A 26660-nucleotide genomic window follows, 5' to 3' on the forward strand; every position below is an offset into this window, starting at 1 on the left:
TTGACTGGTGCTTCATTTCTTGTATGGGGGCTTAACGATCAGTATAAGTCAGAAGTAATCCTTGCTTCCTGAGGAGCATTTACAACTTGTAATGTTCCTCAAGCTTAGATGTTACATCCTACATCTCACAGTATAAGACTTCTTGTAAGCTAACATAGCTTGGAAAATGTCTTATATTATGGGAATACATGGAGATGGAGAAATCAAACTTTGTTCTGCTTGCCTCAAAGCATAAATTTTGTTAGGCATAGTAGACAAACTAAGTGAAAATTTTCATGTTGATCCTGATGATGTTTTGCATATAATCAAAACTTTCATCAAGCATCTGCACGTACCTAGGTAACTGGCAGCATTCCACTGATGAACCGGAAGATGAATGGTGGAAATATACACAATTGAGTATTGAGAGTTGCCATTGAAGGACTCGCCCTCTTATGACCCACATATGCCATACCCACAAAGGATATCACAGTTGGAAAGCGATCATAAGAAGGTACAACAGAAAGAAGCGATAGAAGAATCTGCCATCACAGTTTCGATCTAAGCCGGAGGCTTCAAGAAAATCACAATACCAAATCCAGACAGTAATAATGGAATCGAAATGAAAAAGCAGGCAACTTATCTTTTTAATAGCATGCATAAAGCCCAAAGATATAGCTAAACCTGTATTACCATGTTACTTTGTACGTACATATTATAACGGTCTCTATGAGATTGGCTCTTCTATCAATGTTATACCTCAGTCGTGAGACCGGCTCGTGCGAATGAAGCACACGAGATGTGTCTTAAGATCACTTCCAGTTAGACCCGTCCATCCGCCGCGCACAGGGGAACACGCGAGACAACGGACACGAGCAAACAAAACTAGGAGTGAATGCTCGCACGTTAGCTAAGGGCATGTACAATGGTTGATAAGAAAATATACCCCACATCAGCGGTACATAGAAGTGCGAGGACTAAATAAAACATAAAATTCCATGATGAAATATGAAAGGGATCTTTTAGAGTAGCAGAGGTCTAGCGGACTTGGATAAAAGGTGATTCCTTAGAGAAGCATCTATAGAACATAGACTTGATTTTGTGGCTTTACTTGAGACGGGTAGAGATAACTTCACGCCCCAATTTCTTAACACCATTTCAGGTGGAGTTGAGTTCGATTGGCATTGCTTACCCGCAAGAGGTCGATCTGATGGGATCTTACTTGGGGTTAAGTGTGAAACAGTGGAGGTCTTGAATGTAGTATATGGAGAGTTTGCTGTCAAATTTTGCGTTAGGTCAAAAGTTGATGGCTTCACATGGGCTCTGGTGGTTGTTTATGGGGCAGCCCAGCCAGAGCTGAAATCTGACTTCCTCGCAGATTTGATAAGAATTTGTGGAGATGAAAGGTTCCCTCTTCATGTAAGAGGAGATTTTAACATCACTTGAAGGCAAGAGGAGAAAAACAATGACAACTTCGATGGACGATGGTCTTTTATGTTTAACATGATTATTGAGAGTCTCGATCTCAGGGGGATTGACCTGACTGGTAGACAATTCATGTGGGCTAATTCATTACCAGTACCAACATATGAGAAGTTGGACCGGGTTCTCATCAGTGTAGACTAGCAGCAGAAGTATCCGTTGGTAACAGTCCATGCATTACAAAGGGCCATTTCCGATCACACACCCTCATGAGGGTAACAAAAATATTTTCTCTTTCAAACTAAGTTGGTTCGTGAGAGAAAGATTCATGGATCTCATTGCAATAGAATGGGCCAAGGAATCTGGTGGTTCATCTAGTATTGATAGGTGGCAAAACAAAATTAGACACTAGCGCCAGTTCTTGAGAGGATAGGCCAAGAATCAAAGTGGTTTATATAAAATGGAAAAAGGAGAGTCTCGTTCAACTCATTAATGAGCTGGACGTCAAAGTTGAGTTTGCACTTCTTAATATGTCAGACCGTAATATTGAGAATGAGGCTGAGAAGAAGTTACAAACTCATCTGAGGGAGGAGGAGATGAAATGGGCTCTTAGAGCGAAGGTGACAAAGGTAGTCCGTGGGGATGACAACACACAATTTTTTCACATGACCGCGAATGGGAAGCATAGAAAGAAGAAAATAATTCAACTCGAATAGGGTGAGGGTACAACTGTAGGGAATGAGAACTTAAAATTGTACATCTCAAAATACTACAAGAAACTTTTTGGTGCATCCGAAGAGAATTTTGTTTCTCTGGATGAGTGTGTAACAGGTGACATAACTCAGCTCGGTCCAGATGAGAATGGCATCTTGTCATCTCTGTTCACTGAGAAAGAGGTGTTTGACGCAATAGCAAATGAAACCCGGGACCTGATGGGTTCTCGGATGAATTTTCTAAGAAGTGTTGGCATATTATAAAGGGAGATCTATTACCTATGTTCCATGATTTGTTTAATGGTCATTTAAAGTTGTTTCACCTAAAATTTGGAACAATAACGTTGTTGCTAAAGAAGGTGGAGGCTACTTGCACTGAGCAATTCAGTCCGATACGTTTACTCAATGTGAGTTTCTAAATTTTCACTAAGGTTGGTACGAAAAGGTTGAAGCACATAGCCCATTCGATAGTCCAACCAACCCAGACAACTTTCATGCGTGGAATACACATCCTAGAAGGGGTCGTTGTCTTGCATGAAACGTACATGAAATCCATACAAAGAAACTTGATGGAGTTATCTTTAAAGTGGACTTCGAGAAGGCGTATGATAAGGTCAAATGGTCATTCCTTCAACAAGCCTTATGCATGAAGGGGTTCAACGAATCCCGTAGGGTTAATGTGGATGCTTTCATTCAGAAAGGTAGTGTTGAAATTAAAGTTAATGATGACATAGGTCATTATTTTCAGACAGGCAAGGGACTGAGACAAGGAGACTCTATGTTTCCCGTGTTGTTCACCATAATAGCAGATATGTTGGCGGTCCTTATTGGGTGGGCTAAACAAAATGTCCAAGTAGGAGGACTTTTCTCATACCTTGTAGAGGGGGGAGTGTCCATATTACAATACATGAACGACACAATCATCTTCATGGAACACGATATCGCAAAAGCTACGAATATGAAGCTTGTACTTTGATTATTTGAACAGTTGTCTAGACAAAATATAAAATTTAACAAAAGCTAATTTCTGCTTTGGGAGAGCAAATGAGGAATAAAATGCTTACAGGCAACTATTCGGATGTGAAATGGGATCATTATTGTTTAATTACCTAGGGATTCCCATTCATCATAGAAGTTTGACAAATAAGGAATGGAAATGTATTGAAGATAGATTAAAAATAGATTAAGTTGCTGGAAGGTTAAACTAATGTCTTATGGAGGTCGGCTTGTGTTGAAAAATTCGGTTTTGACAAGCTTGCCGATGTTTCTTATATCTATCTTTGAAGTACTAGTAGGTGTACGAAAAATACTAAACTTCTATAGATCTCGTTTCTTCTGGCTATGTGATGAGGCTAAGAAGAAATAGCAAGGTGGGGTATTATTTGTAGACCCAGAGATCAAGGGGGTCTAGGGATTGAGAATTTAGAAGTGAAGAATAGATGCCTGCTTAGCAAGTGGATATACAAGTTATCTACTGAGACTGAAGGGACGTGGATACAAATCTTGAGGAATAAGTACTTATAGTGCAAGACATTGGCCCATGTTATAGGTAGACCTAATGGCTCAACTTTTTCGAAGGGGTTAATGAACATGAAGGTAAGCTTTTTCCAGCGGGTGAAGTTTATAGTTGGAAATGGTACCACGATCAGATTCCGGGAGGACACATGGCTTGGGGATACGCCTCTAACTTTACAATACCCTTCCCTATATAACATATAACGTAAGGAAGATTATGTTGCCACAGTATTACATCCAGTACCTCTTAATATCCAATTCAGGCGGTTACTAGTGGGAGTACGTTGGAATTCCTGGCTGCATTTGGTCAGACGATTGATGGATGTTCAACTTTCTGACCAGGCAAATAATATTCCCTAGAAATGATCTATGAATGGTATATTTTTAGTGAAGTCCATGTACATGGATTTAATTGACTTTGGGCCTCTTTTCAGATCATTTCATATTTGAAAAAATAAGGTGCCGCTTAGAATCAAAATATTCATGTGGCTTCTACACAAAGGAGTAGTATTAACCAAATATAATTTGATAAAGCGGAGATGGGTAGGCAGTCTAGATATTGCTATTGCGATTAAAATGAAACAATAAGACACCACTTTCTCGACTGTCCACTAGCAAAGCTATTACGGCGCACTGTTCATATAGCCTTCAATATTAATCCACCAACGAGCATTAATACGTTATTTGGGACGTGGCTCGGTGAAGTAGACGTAACTATAGGGAATCATATATGGATTGGAATAAGTGCAATATTTGGGTTATATGGAACACTAGAAACGATATGATTTTTAATGGCATGAACTTCAACAATTTTTTGCAGGTTATCTACACGGCCACAACTTGGATCCGTATGTGGTCGTTACTCACTCATGCAGACTTCGGGGAGCATATGGTTATTGGGTGCAACCGATGAAAGACGGTCGCACGGGTTATCTTCAGCCTATTTGGATGACGAGCTAATAATAGGCTAGATGTATAGGCATCGTACCCTACTTTTGGTTTTGCTGAATATGGCAGTCTGTTATCTTTTTTACACACTTGTTTTGTTTGCTCACTTCCTGAGCCCGCCGTGGATCTATGACTTTGTTTTCGGACCTATTTAATAATATGGCTGCATGCATCGATTGATGCAGAGACCAGGGGCTACGTTCCTTCTTTTCCAAAAGAACTAACTAGTCTTAACAATATGATGAGACATATTGTGCTAGGTGATCATCTCTTGTCTTTTTTTAAATAAAAAAAAAACAAATCTCTCCTTCACATCATCATTTATCCTATGTAGCACTTCTAAAACAACACCATTATACATGTCCTAACAAGAGGGCACCGCAAGCCAGGCTTGTCGCAGTAGAGCCAGCCCCGCGCGGGGAGGGGGGGCTAAGCTGTTTTCACGTGGACCCAACTCACTCATCGTGCGCCGGGCAACGGGCGGAGCGTCCCATGGAGCCGCCCCATGACTGGCAAGGCACCCGGGTATGCTCGTCAGGGCAGGTTGCACGTGCCATATTATGTGGTGTATACTCCCTCCGTTCCTAAATAGTATATGCCTTTTTAAAGGTTTCACTACAAGACTACGTAAGGATGCATATAAAGATACTTTAGAATGTAGGTTCACTTATTTTATTTCATATGTAGTCCTAGTGAAATCTTTAAAAAGATTTATATTTAGAAACGGATGGGGTAATAAATATGCGATTAATTGTTTGTATATGGTAAGTCCATACCCCATGTGAAAAAATATAAATCATGCGATGCGTGTATGTGTCCTTCCTTCAGCCACTTGTCAGTCGTAGCGAGGCCCTGTAGATTTCACTTGCTATTTGCATCGGTGAGCGATATAGACGTGGAACTTATCACTAGATTCCATTGTTGTTTCTCCCAGAAGTCTGCTCTGGTAGCTAATTTTCGCCATAAGATATGCCTTCCATGAGCCCGTTGTGCGCTAGCTTTTGCAATTGCACTTCGTAATCAACACAATAATTATGGTACACCTCCCAGTACACTTGTGCTATCCCCTGCGCAACTTGCCAGTCTCAAGTGGCCAAGCTACACCAGAACATAGTACAGCACATGCTGCACCCCCACACCCCAGCGCCCCTTTTCTCGTGTATAAATGGCCCAGTAGTTTCTGATTGCCTCCAACAGAAGAAGCCAACAACTCTCCACACTACTCAATTGGGAATGGGTTCTTTGCATGTCTCCGGCAGTACCACTACTCAACATAGCAGGGTTCAGAGGGCTTACCAACTCTTGTTTTTCCATGTGCACCCGTTCTGGCCCCAGCTCCTCTACTTTGTGTCCATCTCCTTTTTCGGCTTCGTCATGCTGAGAGCCCTCCCCATGAAGACCAACATGCCCACGGACCTAGACCTGATCTTCACGTCGGTGTCGGCGACGACGGTGTCGAGCATGCAGGCGGTGGAGATGGAGTCCTTCTCCAACCCCCAGCTCCTCCTCCTAACCCTCCTCATGCTTCTTGGTGGCGAGGTGTTCACTAGCATGCTTGGCATGTACTTCACCTACGTCAAGTCCAAGAAAAAAGAAGCACAAGCACCACATGATGATGGTGCCAAAGTGAAACCAGCACCATCTAGCCTAGAGCTCACGGCCGCTAGCATCTGCATGGACGACGGCACTGCACAGGACCGTATGGAGCAAGGGTTCAAGGACCAGCCCCGTTACGGCCGGGCCTTCCTCACCAGGTTGCTCCTGTTCATAGTGGTCGGCTATCACGCGGTGGTGCACCCGGCCGGTTACTCCCTGATGCTGGTCTACCTGAGCGTCGTGTCCGGCGCGAGGACGGTGCTCGCCGGCAAGGGGATCAGCATGCACACCTTCTCCGTCTTCACCATCGTCTCGACGTTCGCAAACTGCGGCTTCATGCCGAACAACGAAGGGATGGCCTCCTTCCGGTCCTTCCCGGGACTCCTCCTACTCGTCATGCCCCACGTCCTCCTCGGAAACACGCTCTTCCCCGTCTTCCTCAGGCTGGCGATCTGGGCTCTCCAGCGGTTCACCAAGAGGCCTGAACTCGGTGAGCTGCGGAGCATCGGCTACGACCACCTCCTGACAAGCCGGCATACAAGGTTCTTGGCTTTCACCGTGGCCGTGTTCGTGCTGGCGCAGCTGTCGCTCTTCTGCGCCATGGAGTGGGGCTCCGACGGGCTGCGCGGGCTCACCGCCGCGCAGAAGCTCGTCGCGGCTCTCTTCATGTCGGTCAACTCGAGGCACGCCGGCGAGATGGTCGTGGACCTCTCCACCGTGTCGTCGGCCGTCGTGGTGGTCTACATGGTCATGATGTGTGTTACGTACCTCCACTAAAATCTCTCATGCTTTTTTTGACGGGAATATTCGCTCATGCTCGTGTCGTGCCTACACACCACCCTGCAGGTACCTACCACCTTATACTACATTTCTACCAGTGGAAGACAGTAACCAACAAGTGGGAACAGATCAGAAAAGGACAAGCATATGGCACAAGCTTCTCATGTCGCCCCTCTCGTGCATAGCCATCTTCGTCGTCGTCGTGTGCATCACCGAGAGACGGCAGATCTCCGATGACCCACTCAACTTCAACGTCCTCAGCATCGCCGTCGAGGTTATCAGGTAATCAATCAATTAATTAACAGAACGTAGAAGCGCATGAGACACCAACGTTGTGTGAACTGTGCATGCAGTGCGTACGGCAACGTGGGGTTCAGCACGGGGTACAGCTGCGGCCGGCAGGTGACGCCCGACGGCAGTTGCAGGGACGCGTGGGTTGGCTTCTCCGGGAAGTGGAGCAGGGAAGGGAAGCTCGCCCTCATAGCCGTCATGTTCTACGGCAGGCTCAAGAAATTCAGCATGCATGGCGGCCAGGCATGGAGGATAGTGTAGCATAGCACATTCCCGATTCCCGAAACCCGAATGATCTCTCTTCACACACACCAGACTAGCTACATCTCGCTCTAGCCTAACCCCGGCCGTGTGAACATATTTCCATTATGCATGCCGAGCGTATCAATGGTCTGAACAAATTGCTTTAAGCAAGTACAATAGATCTGAGAGGGTGCTTGGATAAAAGTAATATTATTTTATTTAGTTAGAGAAAAGAGAAGAGGAGAGAGAAGGTAAGCGGGCTCTTAGCTAAGAGTCAGCTCTAGTACGTGCTCCTAGGCATTTTGTGAGTATAAATGGTGGACCATATAATAAAGAAGTAGTACACTTTTGCAATGAACTATTGTACATGTTGGCTATAAGACGGACTATAGATGACATGTCAATGGCTTATAGCCAGCACCTGGCTATACTATTGTACTGCTCTTAGAAAAATAAGAATTAATCGGAGGCCATCCAAATTGGACATGACTCTAGCAGTACCTTCGGAAAATGTACAAGGAAGTAGAAACCCTATGATCATCGCTCATAATCCATCGGTCCACATATGTGATCCAACAAACAAAAAAAAATACGCTACTCCAACAAAAAAGTCTTCAAGAACGTCACACATGCGCTAATGTTGATGGATCCAACCAAATAATCTTGGACATCACTAGGGAGCGACGCCGCATATTAGTCTTCCCGTGCGGTGATTTCCTTTGATTCATCTCTTACATGAATGCAACATTACGCAAATGTGACATCATTAAATATTATTTTAATTTTGCATTTTTTTCTTCCAAACTGTTATCTCAATTAATGGTCCGCTTTCACCATTGACTTTTTCACGATGAAATCTTCAAAACTTGATCTCATGTCGACATGCTTCGATGTATTTTGTTTTCGACGGTACTTGCGAGATTACTATCACTTACTTGTCACATTATTTATCACATAGTTCTCACAGTAAATTAACTTGGTTATCAGGTTTATGAATGTCGATATACCCCACTAAAAAACATGATTCATTGTACTAGTGATGGTTCATGCATTTACTTGCTTATTGTTAGTGCTTTAATACCCGCTTTTTCGCTCCACATAACATTGCAATGCTTAAAAAGTATAAAAGTTATTGTCCTGATAACTATGTATAATTTTTGTGACAACTGTACATCCGTAAGATTACAACTATGATGATATAAATGTGGCAACTAGAAACATCGAAAAAAATCAACGAAACATGCCAACATGGGATCTTATTTTGAAAGTCTCGTCGCAAAGAACCTAGCGGTGAGGATGAATCTCCAATCAAGTTATTAATCTATGAGATAAATTATTTTTAATTTTTTTAAAATATTTAATATGATAATGTAAGCATAAGGTAGAATATTCTTGCACGTGCACCGGGCTTTGCAAGCCGTCGCATGAGAAAGCTATGATGCCGCGCTTCTCCATAGATTTTTCCAATAATCTTTCACAAAACAACATCAAAAGTGGCCCGGTGTAGAAAATAGTTTCCGAGTTCCTGACAGAAACAACTCGATGAACATTGACATGTGGGTCATGTCTGGCAGCAATGGACAAAGCCATGACGGTGGCTCTCGTTTGCCTTGTTTTGACTAACGGCAACTTGGTAAATATTTTTCTATTTTTAATTTCTTAATTGAAATGTGAGGAATCGTATATTGGCCGAGTTTCCCATGAAAAGAACTCAGCGAACTTAAGATACTGGACTTGTGTTTAGTGCCACCTCGCTACTTGAGGAGTGACGGGACCAGATTAAATTACCGTCTCGTCTAGAAGTAGTAAGCTACGTTCATCATTGCAACCTTTGTGGAATATATGGTTGTCTCTATAAAGGTTCTCTGCCTAACATAAGCTGATCTCATATGTTTATGATTGTCACATATGTTTCATAGCGACACTTTATATCTTCACAAAGGGAGTATTGCCGACCGCTCGGTTCTTTTTGAAACTATCCATCCCGGTCGTTCTTGTTTTATTGGATTGCTACGATCCATACTGTCCGACGTTCTTCGTTGGTCTATATACTGCATGTGTCTCGGTCGCTCTCTTGTTTTATTGGGTTGTCCATCCAACGGTTTTTTTGTGTACTGTCCGTCTTGTTTTATTGGGTTGTCCATCCAATGGTTTTTTTGTGTACTGTCCGTCTCGGTCGCTCTTGTTTTATCGTACTGCTTCGATCCATACTGCCTGATGGGGTTACCGTCCTAGGGTGGGTCATAGGCCTGCCCTATAAGTCCTATCCAAGGACTACCCTTCATAAGGGATAAGACCCTTTAGTCAGTTCCGACTGAATTAAGCACTTCTCATCATCCAGTCGGTAACGAATCCTCCACCATCCAGTCGGAGATGAGCATTCGGAGTATATCAAACTAACCGGCTGGATTCCACTCTGTGCATCATAACCCCCCTGGAGGGAAACGGTCATACGTTTCCCTGTGCCTTTATTAGCATTTAAGACATGCGTTACCTGTAACGTAGGCATTTATTCGCCACTACTCCACCCCTGTGCACCGAACCGTTGTGAAGGGTAGCGCACTCTATATAAGCCACCCTTCCCCACTGGTGCAAGGGTTAGCAATTCACTGTAATTCATATTCCACTCGACAACAAGCTCCCAAGAGCACTGAGACGTAGGGCTATTACCTCCGCCGTAGAGGGGTCTGAACTCATACAACCTTGCCGTAGCTAAGGCTCTGTCCATCCTTTCGTACCCTACACATCTACTGTCAGGCTTATACCCACGACAGTTGGCGCCCACCGTGGGGCAGGCGTCTAAGCGACTTCCGGCGAGTTTGCGACTACATCTTTTTTCATCATGCCATCCGGTGGAGATTTGAGCATGGGTCACGAGATCCTCTTCGGCGCTCTCTCCTTCATCGTCGACGATTCGGCATGGCTCCGGGATGCCCCTCTCGACGTCGAGGCGCTCCCCAGCCGCGGGGCTACGCACTTCCGTGCCGACGCTCGCAGTATTCTTCTTCTCCAGCAATCGGCCCCGGTGTCGACCTGTGCCGTCATCACGCGCCGCAACAAGCGGTCCCGCCGTCCGCGGCTCCAGCGTTGGGTGCAACACGCCCAGGCGTGCCAGAACGCGTCTTCACAAGTGGCAGTCCTAGAGTCGGTGGTGGTTGCCCCGCCGTCCCAGCGCTTGGACTCGGTTCCGACTGAGTTTCCTTCCGAGTACTTGGGTCGCGGGCCTGCAGCAGAAGTACACATGGCCAACTCCCATGAAAGTCCCCGCCAATCTGGCCGGAACAAGCACGAGGTCGGCGAAACATCCGGCGCTCACCGTCATCCCCGCCGTTCTGCCAGTCGGCACACTCGGCGGAGCAACGTGGAGGTGTATCGCACGCCCGTCCTCAACCTGGCTGCCGCCGCCAAGATAGCCGATTCTCTCCAGCCGACTGATTCAGAGGCTGGCAGGGGGATCGAGCAAATCCGCGCCCTGCTGCACACGGCGCAGCAACAAAATTCGGTGGTCTCCCAATCGCACAACAAAATCCACAATAGTTCTGTTCATGCGAACACGCATCGGTCAGTTCACGGCCCTGGTTCTCATCAGCGACATAGGGGAGGCAGCCGTTCCATAAATCCCGAAGATCGTCGCCGTTCACGCACCCCTCCGCGGGGTGGGCCCTACGGGCCCCGACATCATGATGATCGGCGTTCAGTCGGTGACACTTACGATCCAATGCCCGACGCAAGAGGGCATATCGCTCAGAGGAGGGTCGACAAGGGCCGGGCCCACCGCGAGGGTCGCGATATGGACCATGTGAGTGGAAACAGAGCCATCGTCTCTGGTCCCGAGTGTTTCAGCCGAGCCATCCGTTCAGCTGATATCCCTCCCAACTTCCGATTGGCGACGGGGATCAACAAGTTTACAGGAGAATCCAAGCCGGAAACGTGGCTGGATGATTACCGGGTGGCAGTCCAGATCGGAGGAGGGGACGACCACGTCGCCATGAAGCACCTCCCTCTGATGCTTGACGGCTCGGCACGAGCGTGGCTGAACCAGTTGGCTCCCTCAAGCATCTACAGCTGGGCAAATCTGGCCCGAGTCTTCATCAGGACCTTCGAAGGGACGTGCAAGCGCCCTGCTGGCCTCGTGGAGCTCCAGCACTGTGTCCAGAAGCAGAATGAACCCCTGCGCGATGTCATTCAGCGTTGGACGACCCTCTGCCACACGGTGGAGAACGTCACAGAGCACCAAGCAGTCTGCGCCTTCAAGGCAGGCGTGCGGTATAGAGATTTGTACCTGAAGTTTGGTCGAACAGGCGACATCTCCATGAGCAAGATGATGGAGATAGCAGCACGCTATGCAAATGGCGAAGAAGAGGACCGCATCCGTAGCGGCAAGCACAAAGCAGTCGCCGATGGGGATGGGAATAACACTCGGAAGCAGAAGCAGAAAGCTCCATCCACTCTACAGGCAGAAGGCGCAGCTGTTACCAATGCCAAGTTCAAAGGCAAGGGGAAGGCTCAGTTCACCCCCAAGAAGAAGCAGTTCAATAACCCCATCCTGGACAGCCATGTCCGATTCACACGAAGATGGATGAAGAGGGCAACGCCATATATCCGAAGCATACCACTCGGCAATGTCGCCTCCTGATCCAGGGGTTCGGCGAAGGGCAACCGAGTAAAAAGGGCAATGAATAGGATGATGAGGACAAGGAGGATCCGTTCCCCCAAGTCCATGCAACACTGATGATTTTTGCTAACGTTGAGAGCAAGAGTCGATTGAAGCTGGTGAAAAGGGAGGCGAACATGGCCACGCCGGCCAACCCCACGTTCCTCAAATGGTCTCAGACTGCGATCACCTTTGACCAGTCGGATCATCCAGCACACGCACCCACCCCAGGGAGGCATGCTCTGGTCGTCGACCCGGTCGTGGAAGGAGTCCGATTGCGCAAAGTCCTCATGGACGGCGGCAGTGGTTTGAACATCATGTACGCTGACACTCTCAAGGGGATGTGTATTCCAATGTCCAAACTTAGCGAGAGCAGCATGCAGTTCCACGGAGTCATCCCCGGACGAAAGGCCAAGTCACTCGGCCAGATCGCGTTGGACGTCGTCTTCGGCTCCGACAAGAACTTCCGTAAGGAAAAACTGACGTACGAGGTGGTGGACTTCGAGAGCGCGTACCACGCAATTCTGGCCCGTCCATGTTACGTGTACTTGAAGCTGAAGATGCCAGGCCCGAAAGGTGTGATCACTATCACAGGCAATCGACAGCGGGCCGAGGAGTGTCTGCAGCAGGGATCAAGGATCGCCGATCAGCATATGGCTGTCCTCGAGCTTGACGAGTACAAGAAGACAGTCGACCCCGCTGACTTGATGCATTCGAAGAAGCCAGCTTCGGAGTTCGCATTCCAGTCGGCGGGAGAGACGAAGAAGGTCAGCATCCACCCGACGGACGACACCGCTGCCCCGACGAACATCTCCACCACCCTCGATCCTAAATAGGAAGCCGAGCTCATCCAATTCCTCCGTGAGAACTGGGACATCTTCGCATGGAAGCCCTCTGACATGCCAGGTGTACCCAGGGAGTTGGCTGAGCACCGACTGCATGTGGATCCTGCCGCTCGGCCTGTCCGAGAACGCCTGCGTCGGTCCGCCGCGCACAAGAGGAAGGCAATCGGAGAAGAGGTGGCCAAGCTTTTGGCAGCCAACTTCATTCGCGAGGTACACCACTCCGAGTGGCTCGCCAATGTTGTCATGGTGCCCAAGAAGGACAAGTCGCTCCGAATGTGCATCGACTTCAAGCATCTCAATAAGGTCTGCCCGAAAGACCATTTTCCGCTCCCCCGCATCGATCAAATTGTCGATTCGACTGCGGGTTGCGAGCGTTTGTCATTTCTTGATGCCTACTCGGGCTATCATCAGATCCGTCTGTATGGCCCCGATGAATTAAAAACAGCCTTCATCACCCCATTCGGGTGCTTCTGCTACATCACTATGCCATTTGGTTTGAAGAATGCAGGAGCAACCTTTATGCGCATGATCCAAAAATGCCTTCTCGACCAGATCGGTCGGAATGTGGAGGCATATATGGATGATATCGTAGTCAAGTCACGCAAAGGTTCCGACCTGCTGACTGACTTGGCAGAAACATTCGCCAACCTTCGTCGGTACGATATCAAGCTCAACCCAGCCAAGTGTTCATTCGGTGTTCCCAGCAGAAAGTTACTCGGTTTCTTCGTTTCTAAACGAGGGATCGATGTCAACCCCGAAAAGATCGGGACCATCGTCCGAATGGAGCGGCCGGTCAGAATACACGATGTTCAAAGGCTCACAGGTTGCCTAGCGGCTTTCAGCAGGTTTATCAATCGACTCAGCGAGAAGGCACTTCCTCTGTACCGACTCATGAAGAAATCAGATACTTTCGAGTGGACAAACGAAGCCCAAATCGCATTCGACGACCTCAAAGTCCTACTTTCCACCCAGCCGGTTCTTACTGCTCCGCTCAGTAAAGAGCCCCTTCTTCTGTACATCGTGGCTACAAATCAAGTTGTCAGCACTGTTCACACAGTCGAATGAGAAGAAGAAGGCAAAGCATACAAAGTTCAGTGGCCAGTGTATTATGTCTCCGAAGTCCTGACTCGTTCCAGGCAGAGGTATCCCCACTATCAAAAACTTATCTACGGGATTTACATGACTGCGAAGAAGGTGGCTCATTATTTCCAAGACCACTCGGTGTCCGTCGTTTCTGATGCTCCGTTGTCGGAAATCCTCCACAATCGGGATGCATCGGGTCGAGTGGCGAAGTGGGCAATGGAGATGTTATACTCCGACATCAAGTTCGAGGCCAAGAAAGCTATAAAGTCTCAAGCTCTGGCTGACTTCATAGCAGAATGGATAGAACAACAGCAACCGACCCACATCTACTCGGCTCATTGGACAATGTTCTTCGATGGGTCCAAGATGTTGAATGGCTCCGGCACTGGCGTTGTGATCATATGGCCAAAGGGCGACAAACTCAAGTATGTGCTGCAGATACACTTTGATTCCTCCAACAACGAGGCAGAGTATGAAGCTCTCCTTTATGGACTCCGCATGGCCATCTCACTCGGCGTCCGTCGCTTGATGGTCTATGGCGATTCAGATTTGGTGGTCAATCAAGTGATGAAGGAGTGGGACGTCAGGAACCCCACCATGACCACGTACTGCAATGCAGTGAGGAAGCTCGAGAAAAAGTTTGAAGGTCTGGAACTCCACCACGTTCCGCGACTGAAAAACCAAGCAGCTGATGAGTTGGCAAAACTCGGATCCACTCGGAGACCAGTCCCGAGTGACGTCTGCCTCGAGCACCTCCACCTTCCCTCAGTTAAAGAAGATCCCTTCACAGAGGAACCAGTACAACTAAAGAGCTCGACAGACCCGACTGAAGTCGAAGTACCTGCCGTGGTTGATTTGATCATGGAGATTCTTGCTGTCATCCCCGAGTGGACTGTGCCATTCATTGCATACATCCTGAGGCAAGAATTACCGGAAGACGAAGTCCAAGCCAGACAGATCGTCCGCAGGTCAAAGTCGTTCACTGTCATTGACGACCAGTTGTACAAGGAAAGCATTTCAGGCGTCCTTCAATGATGCATCTCCCCTGAGGAGGGACAGTTGATCCTGGAAGAAATTCACTCGGGAACCTGTGGTCATCACGCCTCCTCAAGAGCAATCGTCGCCAAAGCATTCAGAGTTGGTTTCTTTTGGCTCCAGGCGAATGAAATGGCGAAAGATATGGTCGACCGATGTGAAGGCTGTCAGTTCTACTCTAACAAATCCCACAAACCAACATTTGCGTTGAAGACAATCCCTCTTGTTTGGCCGTTTGCGGTATGGGGATTAGATACAGTCGGTCCATTCAGGACAGGCCAAGGGGGATTCACACATCTGTTGGTGGCAGTCGACAAGTTCACAAAGTGGATCGAAGCCAAGCCCATCAAGAAGCTCGACGCCCTAACGGCCATCAAGTTTGTCAGGGACATCATCTCCAGATTCGAGGTACCTCACATCACTGACAAAGGAACAAACTTTGACTCGGACAGATTCAAAGGTTTCTGTACAGGCCAAGGTATCCGAGTGGATTTTGCATCTGTGGCGCATCCCCAAACAAACGGGCAAGCAGAGCGGGCGAATGGACTTATTCTGCAAGGTTTGAAGCCTCGACTCCTGCGAGAGGTGGGACATGCTGCTGGCGCATGGGTCATCGAGCTACCTTCGGTGCTTTGGGGTCTCCGCACAACCCCAAATAGATCTATAGGGCGATCCCCGTTCTTCCTGGTTTACGGAGCAGAGGCAGTCCTTCCGAGTGACTTGCTTCACAACGCTCCACGAGTTGAACTCTTCTCCGAAGTTGAAGCAGAACAAGCAAGGCAAGACGGAGTGGATCTTCTAGAGGAGGAGCGCGAGATGGCACTGACTCGCTCAACCATTTATCAACAAGATCTGCGGCGCTTTCACGCGCAACACCTCAGGAGTCGTACATTCCAAGCAGGCGACCTGGTGCTACGAGTGGATCAGCAGAGACCGCATAAGTTGGCTCCCGCCTAGGAAGGACCCTTCATCATCTCCAAGGTGCTGAACAACGGAGCATACCGACTCTACAACATCGACAGGGAAACGGATGAGCTGCGAGCATGGAACGGAGATCTCCTAAAGTGTTTCTACACGTGACCGTCGACTGAAGCAATGTAAAGAACAAGTATCGGTGAAATAATACAAAGCAGATTGAGTTTTTGCAGATTCAAAATTCTTCCGCGGTCGCACACTCAGGTCTCAAAAAAAAAAGTTAGCTGCGATCACGAATCGCCTAAGTATTAACTTTCTCCGAGTGTGCACTAAACGTCGCACTCGGGGACTTAGCCGCGATCATGAATCGCCTAAGTATCAACTTTCTCCGAGTGTGCACTAAACGTCGCACTCGAGGACTTAGCTGTTGGAATTATGCCCTAGAGCCAATAATAAATGTATAGTTATTATTATAATTCCTGTATCAAGATAATAGTTTATTATCCATGCTATAATTGTATTGAATGAAGACTCATTTACATGTGTGGATACATAGACAAAACACCGTCCCTAGCATGCCTCTAGTTGGCTAGCCAGTTGATCAATGATAGTCAGTGTCTTCTGATTATGAACAAGGTGTTGTTGCTTGATAACTGGATCACGTCATTGGGAGAATCACGTGATGGACTAGACCCAAACTGATAGACGTAGCATGTTGATCGTGTCATTTTGTTGCTACTGTTTTCTGCGTGTCAAGTATTTATTCCTATGACCATGAGATCATATAACTTACTGACACCGGAGGAATGCTTTGTGTGTATCAAACGTCGCAACGTAACTGGGTGACTATAAAGATGCTCTATAGGTATCTCCGAAGGTGTTAGTTGAGTTAGTATGGATCAAGACTGGGATTTGTCACTCCGTGTGACGGAGAGGTATCTCGGGGCCCACTCGGTAATGCAACATCACACACAAGCCTTGCAAGCAATGTAACTTAGTGTAAGTTGCGGGATCTTGTATTACGGAACGAGTAAAGAGACTTGCCGGTAAACGAGATTGAAATAGGTATGCGGATACTGACGATCGAATCTCGGGCAAGTAACATACCGAAGGACAAAGGGAATGACATACGGGATTATACGAATCCTTGGCACTGAGGTTCAAACGATAAGATCTTCGTAGAATATGTAGGATCCAATATGGGCATCCAGGTCCCGCTATTGGATATTGACCGAGGAGTCTCTCGGGTCATGTCTACATAGTTCTCGAACCCGCAGGGTCTGCACACTTAAGGTTCGACGTTGTTTTATGCGTATTTGAGTTATATGGTTGGTTACCGAATGTTGTTCGGAGTCCCGGATGAGATCACGGACGTCACGAGGGTTTCCGGAATGGTCCGGAAACGAAGATTGATATATAGGATGACCTTGTTTGATTACCGGAACATTTTCGGAGTTACCGGGAATGTACCGGGAATGACGAATGGGTTCCGGGAGTTCACCGGGGGGGGGGGGCAACCCACCCCGGGGAAGCCCATAGGCTTTGGGGAGACACACCAGCCCTTAGTGGGCTGGTGGGACAGCCCCAAAGGGGCCTATGCGCCAAGGATAAGAAATCAAAGGAAAAGAAAAAAAAAGAGGGAGGAGGTGGAAAGGGAGGAGGACTCCCTCCCACCAAACCTAGTCCAACTCGGTTTGGGGGGGGGGGAGAGTCCTCCCCCTTGGCTCGGCCGACTCCTTGGGGGTCCTTGGACCCCAAGGCAAGGCCCCCCTCCCTCCTCCTATATATATGGAGCAATTAGGGCTGATTTGAGACGACTTTCTCACGGCTGCCCGACCACATACCTCCACGGTTTTTCCTCTAGATCGCGTTTCTGCGGAGCTCGGGCGGAGCCTTGCTGAGACAAGGTCATCACCAACCTCCGGAGCGCCGTCACACTGCCGGAGAACTCTTCTACCTCTCCGTCTCTCTTGCTGGATCAAGAAGGCCGAGATCATCGTCGAGCTGTACGTGTGCTGAATGCGGAGGTGCCGTCCGTTCGGTACTAGATCGTGGGACTGATCGCGGGATTGTTCGCGGGGCGGATCGAGGGACATGAGGACGTTCCACTACATCAACCGCGTTCTCTAACGCTTCTGCTGTACGATCTACAAGGGTACGTAGATCACTCATCCCCTCTTGTAGATGGACATCACCATGATAGGTCTTCGTGCGCGTAGGAAAATTTTTGTTTCCCATGCGACGTTCCCCAACAGTGGCATCATGAGCTAGGTTCATGAGTAGATGTCTTCTCGAGTAGAACACAAAAGTTTTTGTGGGCGGTGATGTGTGTTTTGCTGCCCTCCTTAGTCTTTTCTTGATTCCGCGGTATTGTTGGATTGAAGCGGCTTGGACCGACATTACTCGTACGCTTACGAGAGACTGGTTTCATCGTTACGAGTAACCCCCTTTGCTCAAAGATGACTGGCAAGTGACGGTTTCTCCAACTTTAGTTGAATCGGATTTGACCGAGGAGGTCCTTGGATGAGGTTAAATAGCAACTCATAGATCTCCGTTGTGGTGTTTGCGTAAGTAAGATGTGATCCTACTAGATACCCTTGGTCACCACGTAAAACATGCAACAACAAAATTAGAGGATGTCTAACTTGTTTTTGCACGGTATGATTGTGATGTGATATGGCCAACGATGTGATGTGATATATTGGATGTATGAGATGATCATGTTGTAATAGAAATATCGACTTGCACGTCGATGGTACGGCAACCGACAGGAGCCATAGGGTTGTCTTTATACTAACGTTTGTGCTTGCAGATGCGTTTACTATTTTGCTAGGATGTAGCTTTAGTAGTAATAGCATAAGTAGCACGACAACCCCGATGGCAACACGTTGATGGATGATCATGGTGTGGCGCCGGTGACAAGAAGATCGTGCCGGTGCTTTGGTGATGGAGATCAAGAAGCACGTGATGATGGCCATATCATGTCACTTATGAATTGCATGTGATGTTAATCCTTTTATGCACCTTATTTTGCTTAGAACGATGGTAGCATTATGAGGTGATCTCTCACTAAAACTTCAAGACGAAATTGTGTTCTCCCCGACTGTGCACCGTTGCTACAGTTCGTCGTTTCGAGACACCACGTGATGATCGGGTGTGATAGACTCAACGTTCACATACAACGGGTGCAAAACAGTTGCGCACGCGGAACACTCGGGTTAAGCTTGACGAGCCTAGCATGTGCAGACATGGCCTCGGAACACATGAGACCGAAAGGTCGATCATGAATCATATAGTTGATATGATTAGCATAGGGATGCTTACCACTAAAACTACTCTCGACTCACGTGATGATCGGACTTGGGATAGTGTAAGTGAATCATGAACCACTCAAATGACTAGAGAGATGTACTTTTTGAGTGGGAGTTTAGCATATAATTTGATTAAGTTGAACTCTAATTATCTTGAACATAGTCTAAGTCCACTTTGAATATATTTGTGTTGTAGATCATGGCTCACACGACAGTCATTCTGAATTTTAATACGTTCCTAGAGAAAGCTAAGTTGAAAGATGATGGAAGCAACTTTGTAGACTGGGCTCGTAATCTTAAGCTAATCTTACAAGCTGGGAAGAAGGATTTTGTCCTTAATGCTGCACTAGGAGATGAACCACCCGCTACGGCTGATCAGGATGTTAAGAACGCTTGGTTAGCACATAAGGAGGACTACTCAATAGTTCAATGTGCAGTCTTGTATGGCTTAGAACCGGGACTTCAACGTCGCTTTGAGCGTCATGGAGCATTTGAGATGTTCCAGGAGTTGGAGTTTATCTTTCAGAAGAACGCCCGGATCGAGAGGTATGAGACCTCCGATAAATTCTATGCTTGCAAGATGGAGGAAAACTCGTCTGTCAGTGAACATGTGCTCAAAATGTCTGGGTACTCAAACCGTCTAGCTGAACTGGGGATTGAACTCCCGCAAGAAGCTATCACTGACAGAATCCTTCAATGACTGCCGCCAAGCTATAAAGGCTTTGTGTTGAACTACAACATGCAAGGGATGAACAAGTCTCCCGGCGAGTTGTTTGCGATGCTGAAAGTCGCAGAGTCTGAACTCCGTAAAGAGCATCAAGTGTTGATGGTGAGCAAGACCACTAGTTTCAAGAGAAACGGCAAAGGCAAGAAGGAAAATTCGAAGAAGAGCGGCAAGCCTGTTGCCAATCCGCCGATGAAACCCAAGGCTGGACCTAAGCCTGAAACAGAGTGCTTCTATTGCAAGGGTATGGGTCACTGGAAGCGCAATTGCCCCAAGTATCTGGCAGATAAGAAGGCGGGCAAAGAAAAATCAGGTATATTTGATATACATGTTATTGATGTGTACTTAACCGGCTCTCGTAGTAGTACCTGGGTATTTGATACCGGTTCTGTTGCTCATATTTGCAACTCGAAGCAGGAACTGCAGAATAGACGAAGGCTGGCGAAAGACGAAGTGACGATGCGCGTAGGAAATGGTTCCAAGGTTGATGCAATCGCCGTCGGCACAGTGTCACTTCAGCTACCATCGGGATTAGTGATGAACTTAAATCATTGTTATTTAGTGCCTGCGTTGAGCATGAACATTATATCTGGATCTTGTTTATTGTGAGACGGTTACTCTTTTAAGTCTGAGAATAATGGTTGTTCTATTTCTATGAGTAACATCTTTTATGGTCATGCACCGAATGTGAGAGGATTGTTCATATTGAATCTTGATAGCGATATGCATATACTTAACATTGAGACCAAAAGAGTTAGAGTAAACAATGATAGCGCCATATTTTTGTGGCACTGCCGCTTGGGTCATATTGGTGTAAAGCGCATGAAGAAACTCCATGCTGATGGACTTTTGGAGTCACTTGACTTTGATTCACTTGACACGTGCGAACCATGCCTCATGGGCAAGATGACTAAAACTCCGTTCTCCGGAACAATGGAGCGTGCAAGTGACTTGTTGGAAATCATACATACCGATGTGTGTGGTCCAATGAGCGTAGAGGCACGCGGCGGATATCGTTATTTTCTCACCTTCACTGACGATTTGAGTAGATATGGTTATGTCTACTTGATGAAGCACAAGTCTGAAACATTTGAAAAGTTCAAGCAATTTCAGAGTGAAGTAGAAAATCATCATAACAAGAAGATCAAGTTCCTGCGGTCTGATCGTGGGGGTGAATATCTGAGTTTCGAGTTTGGTGCTCACTTAAGACAATGTGGAATTGTTTCACAGTTAACACCGCCTGGAACACCACAGCGTAATGGTGTGTCCGAACGTCGTAATCATACTTTGTTAGAGATGGTGCGATCTATGATGTCTCCTACTGATTTGCCGTTATCATTTTCGGGTTATGCATTAGAAACAGCTGCATTCACTTTAAATAGGGCACCATCAAAATCCGTTGAGACGACACCATACGAACTGTGGTATGGCAAAAGGCCAAAGTTGTCGTTTCTTAAAGTTTGGGGATGTGATGCTTATGTCAAAAAGCTTCAGCCTGAAAAGCTGGAACCCAAAGCGGAAAAATGCGTCTTCATAGGTTACCCAAAAGACACAGTTGGGTACACCTTCTATCTCAAATCCGAGGGCAAAGTGTTTGTTGCTAAGAACGGAACTTTTCTCGAGAAGGAGTTTCTCTCGAGAGAATTGAGTGGGAGGAAGATAGAACTTGACGAGGTTGTCGAACCTCTCATCCCTCTGGATGGTGGCGCAGGGCAAGGGGAAACCTCTGTCATTGCGACGCCGGTTGAGGAGGAAGTTAATGATGATGATCATGAAACTCCAGTTCAAGTTTCTGTTCAACCACGCAGGTCGATGAGATCACGCGCTGCTCCAGAGTGGTACGGTAATCCCGTCTTATCAATCATGTTGTTAGACAACAATGAACCTGCAAATTATGAAGAAGCAATGGTGGGCCCAGATTCCAACAAATGGCTAGAAGCCATGAAATCCGAGATAGGATCCATGTATGAGAACAAAGTGTGGACTTTGGAGATACAACCTGAGGGCCGCAAGGTTATTCAGAACAAATGGATCTTTAAGAAGAAGACGGACGCTGACGGTAATGTGACCGTTTATAAAGCTCGACTTGTGGCAAAGGGTTTTTCACAAGTTCCAGGAATTGACTACGATGAGACTTTCTCTCCCGTGGCAATGCTTAAGTCCGTCAGAATCATGCTAGCAATAGCTGCATTTTTCGATTATGAAATCTGGCAGATGGATGTCAAAACGGCGTTCCTTAACGGTTTCCTTAAGGAAGAGTTGTATATGATGCAACCCAAAGGTTTTGTCGATCCTAAAAGTGCTAACAAGGTGTGCAAGCTCCAGCGATCCATTTATGGACTGGTGCAAGCATCTCGGAGTTGGAACAAACGCTTTGATGAGGTGATCAAAGCATTTGGGTTTATACAAGTGGTTGGAGAATCTTGTATTTACAAGAAAGTGAGTGGGAGCTCTGTGGTGTTTCTAATATTATATGTAGATGACATATTACTGATTGGAAACAACGTAGAGCTTTTGGAGAGCATAAAAGGTTACTTGAATGAAAGTTTCTCTATGAAGGACCTAGGAGAAGCAGCTTACATTCTAGGCATTAAGATCTATAGGGATAGATCAAAACGCCTGATAGGACTTTCACAAAGCACATACCTTGATAAAGTTTTGAAGAGGTTCAAAATGGAACAGTCCAAGAAAGGGTTCTTGCCAGTGTTACAAGGTACGAGATTGAGTAAGACTCAGTGCCCAGCAACTGATGAAGATAGAGAGCATATGCGCTCCGTCCCCTATGCTTCAGCCATAGGTTCTATCATGTATGCGATGCTGTGCACTAGACCGGATGTTAGCCTGGCCATAAGTATGGCAGGTAGGTTCCAGAGTAATCCAGGAGTGGATCACTGGACAGCGGTCAAGAATATCCTGAAGTACCTGAAAAGGACTAAGGAGATGTTTCTCGTGTATGGAGGTGACGAAGAGCTCGCCGTAAAAGGTTACGTCGATGCAAGCTTTGACACAGATCCGGACGACTCTAAGTCGCAAACCGGATACGTATTTATTCTTAATGGGGGTGCAGTAAGCTGGTGCAGTTCCAAGCAAAGCGTCGTAGCAGATTCTACATGTGAAGCGGAGTACATGGCTGCCTCGGAGGCGGCTAAGGAGGGTGTCTGGATGAAGCAGTTCATGACGGATCTTGGAGTGGTGCCAAGTGCACTGGATCCAATAACCTTGTTCTGTGACAACACTGGTGCCATTGCCTTAGCAAAGGAACCAAAGTTTCACAAGAAGACCAGACACATCAAACGACGCTTCAACCTCATCCGCGACTACGTCGAGGAGGAGGACGTAAATATATGCAAAGTGCACACGGATCTGAATGTAGCAGACCCGCTGACTAAACCTCTTCCACGGCCAAAACATGATCGACACCAGAACTGTATGGGTGTTAGATTTATTACAATGTAATTCACATGGTGATGTGAGGGCTAGATTATTGACTCTAGTGCAAGTGGGAGACTGTTGGAATTATGCCCTAGAGGCAATAATAAATGTATAGTTATTATTATAATTCTTGTATCAAGATAATAGTTTATTATCCATGCTATAATTGTATTGAATGAAGACTCATTTACATGTGTGGATACATAGACAAAACACCGTCCCTAGCATGCCTCTAGTTGGCTAGCCAGTTGATCAATGATAGTCAGTGTCTTCTGATTATGAACAAGGTGTTGTTGCTTGATAACTGGATCACGTCATTGGGAGAATCACGTGATGGACTAGACCCAAACTGATAGACGTAGCATGTTGATCGTGTCATTTTGTTGCTACTGTTTTCTGCGTGTCAAGTATTTATTCCTATGACCATGAGATCATATAACTTACTGACACCGAGGAATGCTTTGTGTGTATCAAACGTCGCAACGTAACTGGGTGACTATAAAGATGCTCTACAGGTATCTCCGAAGGTGTTAGTTGAGTTAGTATGGATCAAGACTGGGATTTGTCACTCCGTGTGACGGAGAGGTATCTCGGGGCCCACTCGGTAATGCAACATCACACACAAGCCTTGCAAGCAATGTAACTTAGTGTAAGTTGCGGGATCTTGTATTACGGAACGAGTAAAGAGACTTGCCGGTAAACGAGATTGAAATAGGTATGCGGATACTGACGATCGAATCTCGGGCAAGTAACATACCGAAGGACAAAGGGAATGACATACGGGATTATACGAATCCTTGGCACTGAGGTTCAAACGATAAGATCTTCGTAGAATATGTAGGATCCAATATGGGCATCCAGGTCCCGCTATTGGATATTGACCGAGGAGTCTCTCGGGTCATGTCTACATAGTTCTCGAACCCGCAGGGTTTGCACACTTAAGGTTCGACGTTGTTTTATGCGTATTTGAGTTATATGGTTGGTTACCGAATGTTGTTCGGAGTCCCGGATGAGATCACGGACGTCACGAGGGTTTCCGGAATGGTCCGGAAACGAAGATTGATATATAGGATGACCTCGTTTGATTACCGGAAGGTTTTCGGAGTTACCGGGAATGTACCGGGAATGACGAATGGGTTCCGGGAGTTCACCGGGGGGGGGGGGGAACCCACCCCGGGGAAGCCCATAGGCTTTGGGGAGACATACCAGCCCTTAGTGGGCTGGTGGGACAGCCCCAAAGGGGCCTATGCGCCAAGGATAAGAAATCAAAGAAAAAGAAAAAAAAAGAGGGAGGAGGTGGGAAGGGAGGAGGACTCCCTCCCACCAAACCTAGTCCAACTCGGTTTGGGGGGGGAGAGTCCTCCCCCTTGGCCGACTCCTTGGGGGTCCTTGGACCCCAAGGCAAGGCCCCCCTCCCTCCTCCTATATATATGGAGCAATTAGGGCTGATTTGAGACGACTTTCTCACGGCTGCCCGACCACATACCTCCACGGTTTTTCCTCTAGATCGCGTTTCTGCGGAGCTCGGGCGGAGCTCTGCTGAGACAAGGTCATCACCAACCTCCGGAGCACCGTCACGCTGCCGGAGAACTCTTCTAACTCTCCATCTCTCTTGCTGGATCAAGAAGGCCGAGATCATCGTCGAGCTGTACGTGTGCTGAACACGGAGGTGCCGTCCTTCGGTACTAGATCGTGGGACTGATCGCGGGATTGTTCGCGGGGCGGATCGAGGGACGTGAGGACGTTCCACTACATCAACCGCGTTCTCTAACGCTTCTGCTGTACGATCTACAAGGGTACGTAGATCACTCATCCCCTCTCGTAGATGGACATCACCATGATAGGTCTTCATGCGCGTAGGAAATTTTTTGTTTCCCATGCGACGTTCCCCAACATTAGCTGCGATCACGAATCAACTAAGTACAAACTTTCTCCGAGTGTGCACTAAACGTCGCACTCGGGGACTTAGCTGCGATCACGAATCGCCTAAGTATTAACTTTCTCCGAGTGTGCACTAAACGTCGCACTCAGGGACTTAGCTATGATCAAGAATCGCCTAAGTACAAACTTTCTCCGAGTGTGCACTAAACGTCGCACTCGGGGACTTAGCTGCGATCACGAATCGCCTAAGTATTAACTTTCTCCGAGTGTGCACTAAACGTCGCACTCGGGGACTTAGCTGCGATCCAGAATCGCCTAAGTATTAACTTTCTCCGAGTGTGCACTAAACATCGCACTCGGGGACTTAGCTGCGATCAAGAATCGCCTAAGTACAAACTTTCTCCGAGTGTGCACTAAACGTCGCACTCGGGGACTTAGCTGCGATCCAGAATCGCCTAAGTATTAACTTTCTTCGAGTGTGCACTTAACGTCGCACTCGGAGACTTAGTTGCGATCAAGAATCGCCTAAGTACAAACTTTCTCCGACTGTGCACTAAACGTCGCACTCAGGGACTTAGCTGCAATCACGAATAGCATAACTACACACTTTCTCCGAGTGTGCACTTAACGTCGCACTCGGGGACTTGTCTGCGATCAAGAATCGCTTAAATAGAAAGCTTCCTTCGAGTGTATCTCACAGATCCACTCGGAGGCTTAGCAGACCCTCATTGAGGCTCATGTAGATGTCAAGACCACTGACAATTACATGAGTAGCAGAACCTCATTGAGGCTCATGTAGATGTCAAGACCACTCACAATTACATGAGTAGCAGAAAATCATTCAGGCTCAAGTAGATGTCAAGACCACTGACAATTACATGAGTAGCAGAACCTCATTGAGGCTCATGTAGATGTCAAGACCACTGACAATTACATGAGTAGCAGAACCTCATTGAGGCTCATGTAGATGTCAAGACCACTGACAATTACATGAGTAACAACTCGCTCCGAGTACGACCTGACAGTCGCACTCGAAGACTTAGCCGCGATCCCGAATCGCCTAAGTACTCTATTGCCTTCGAGTGTATCCTAAAGATCCACTAGGAGACTCAGCAGACCCTCAGTGAGGCTCATGCAGATGTCAAGACAACTGACAATTACATGAGTAACAACTCGCTCCGAGTACGACCTGACAGTCGCACTCGAAGACTTAGCTGCGATCCTGAATCGCCTAAGTACTCTATTGCCTTCGAGTGTATCCTACAGATCCACTCGGAGACTCAGCAAACCCTA

At 47.0% G+C, this 26660-nt stretch overlaps 1 protein-coding gene across 1 annotated transcript; it reads left to right on the top strand.

The window, feature by feature from the left end:
• Positions 1-5793: 5793 nt before the first annotated feature.
• LOC123447513 (cation transporter HKT8-like) lies at positions 5794-7668 on the top strand. Its single transcript, XM_045124121.1, has 3 exons — positions 5794-6928; positions 7020-7235; positions 7307-7668. Exons 1-3 carry the CDS (start codon positions 5811-5813, stop codon positions 7503-7505), a joined length of 1533 nt encoding a protein of 510 aa, XP_044980056.1. The 5' UTR covers positions 5794-5810; the 3' UTR covers positions 7506-7668.
• Positions 7669-26660: the final 18992 nt, after the last annotated feature.

The sequence above is a fragment of the Hordeum vulgare genome, chromosome 4H, assembly GCF_904849725.1.
Source record: "Hordeum vulgare subsp. vulgare chromosome 4H, MorexV3_pseudomolecules_assembly, whole genome shotgun sequence".
Lineage (NCBI taxonomy): Eukaryota > Viridiplantae > Streptophyta > Magnoliopsida > Poales > Poaceae > Hordeum > Hordeum vulgare.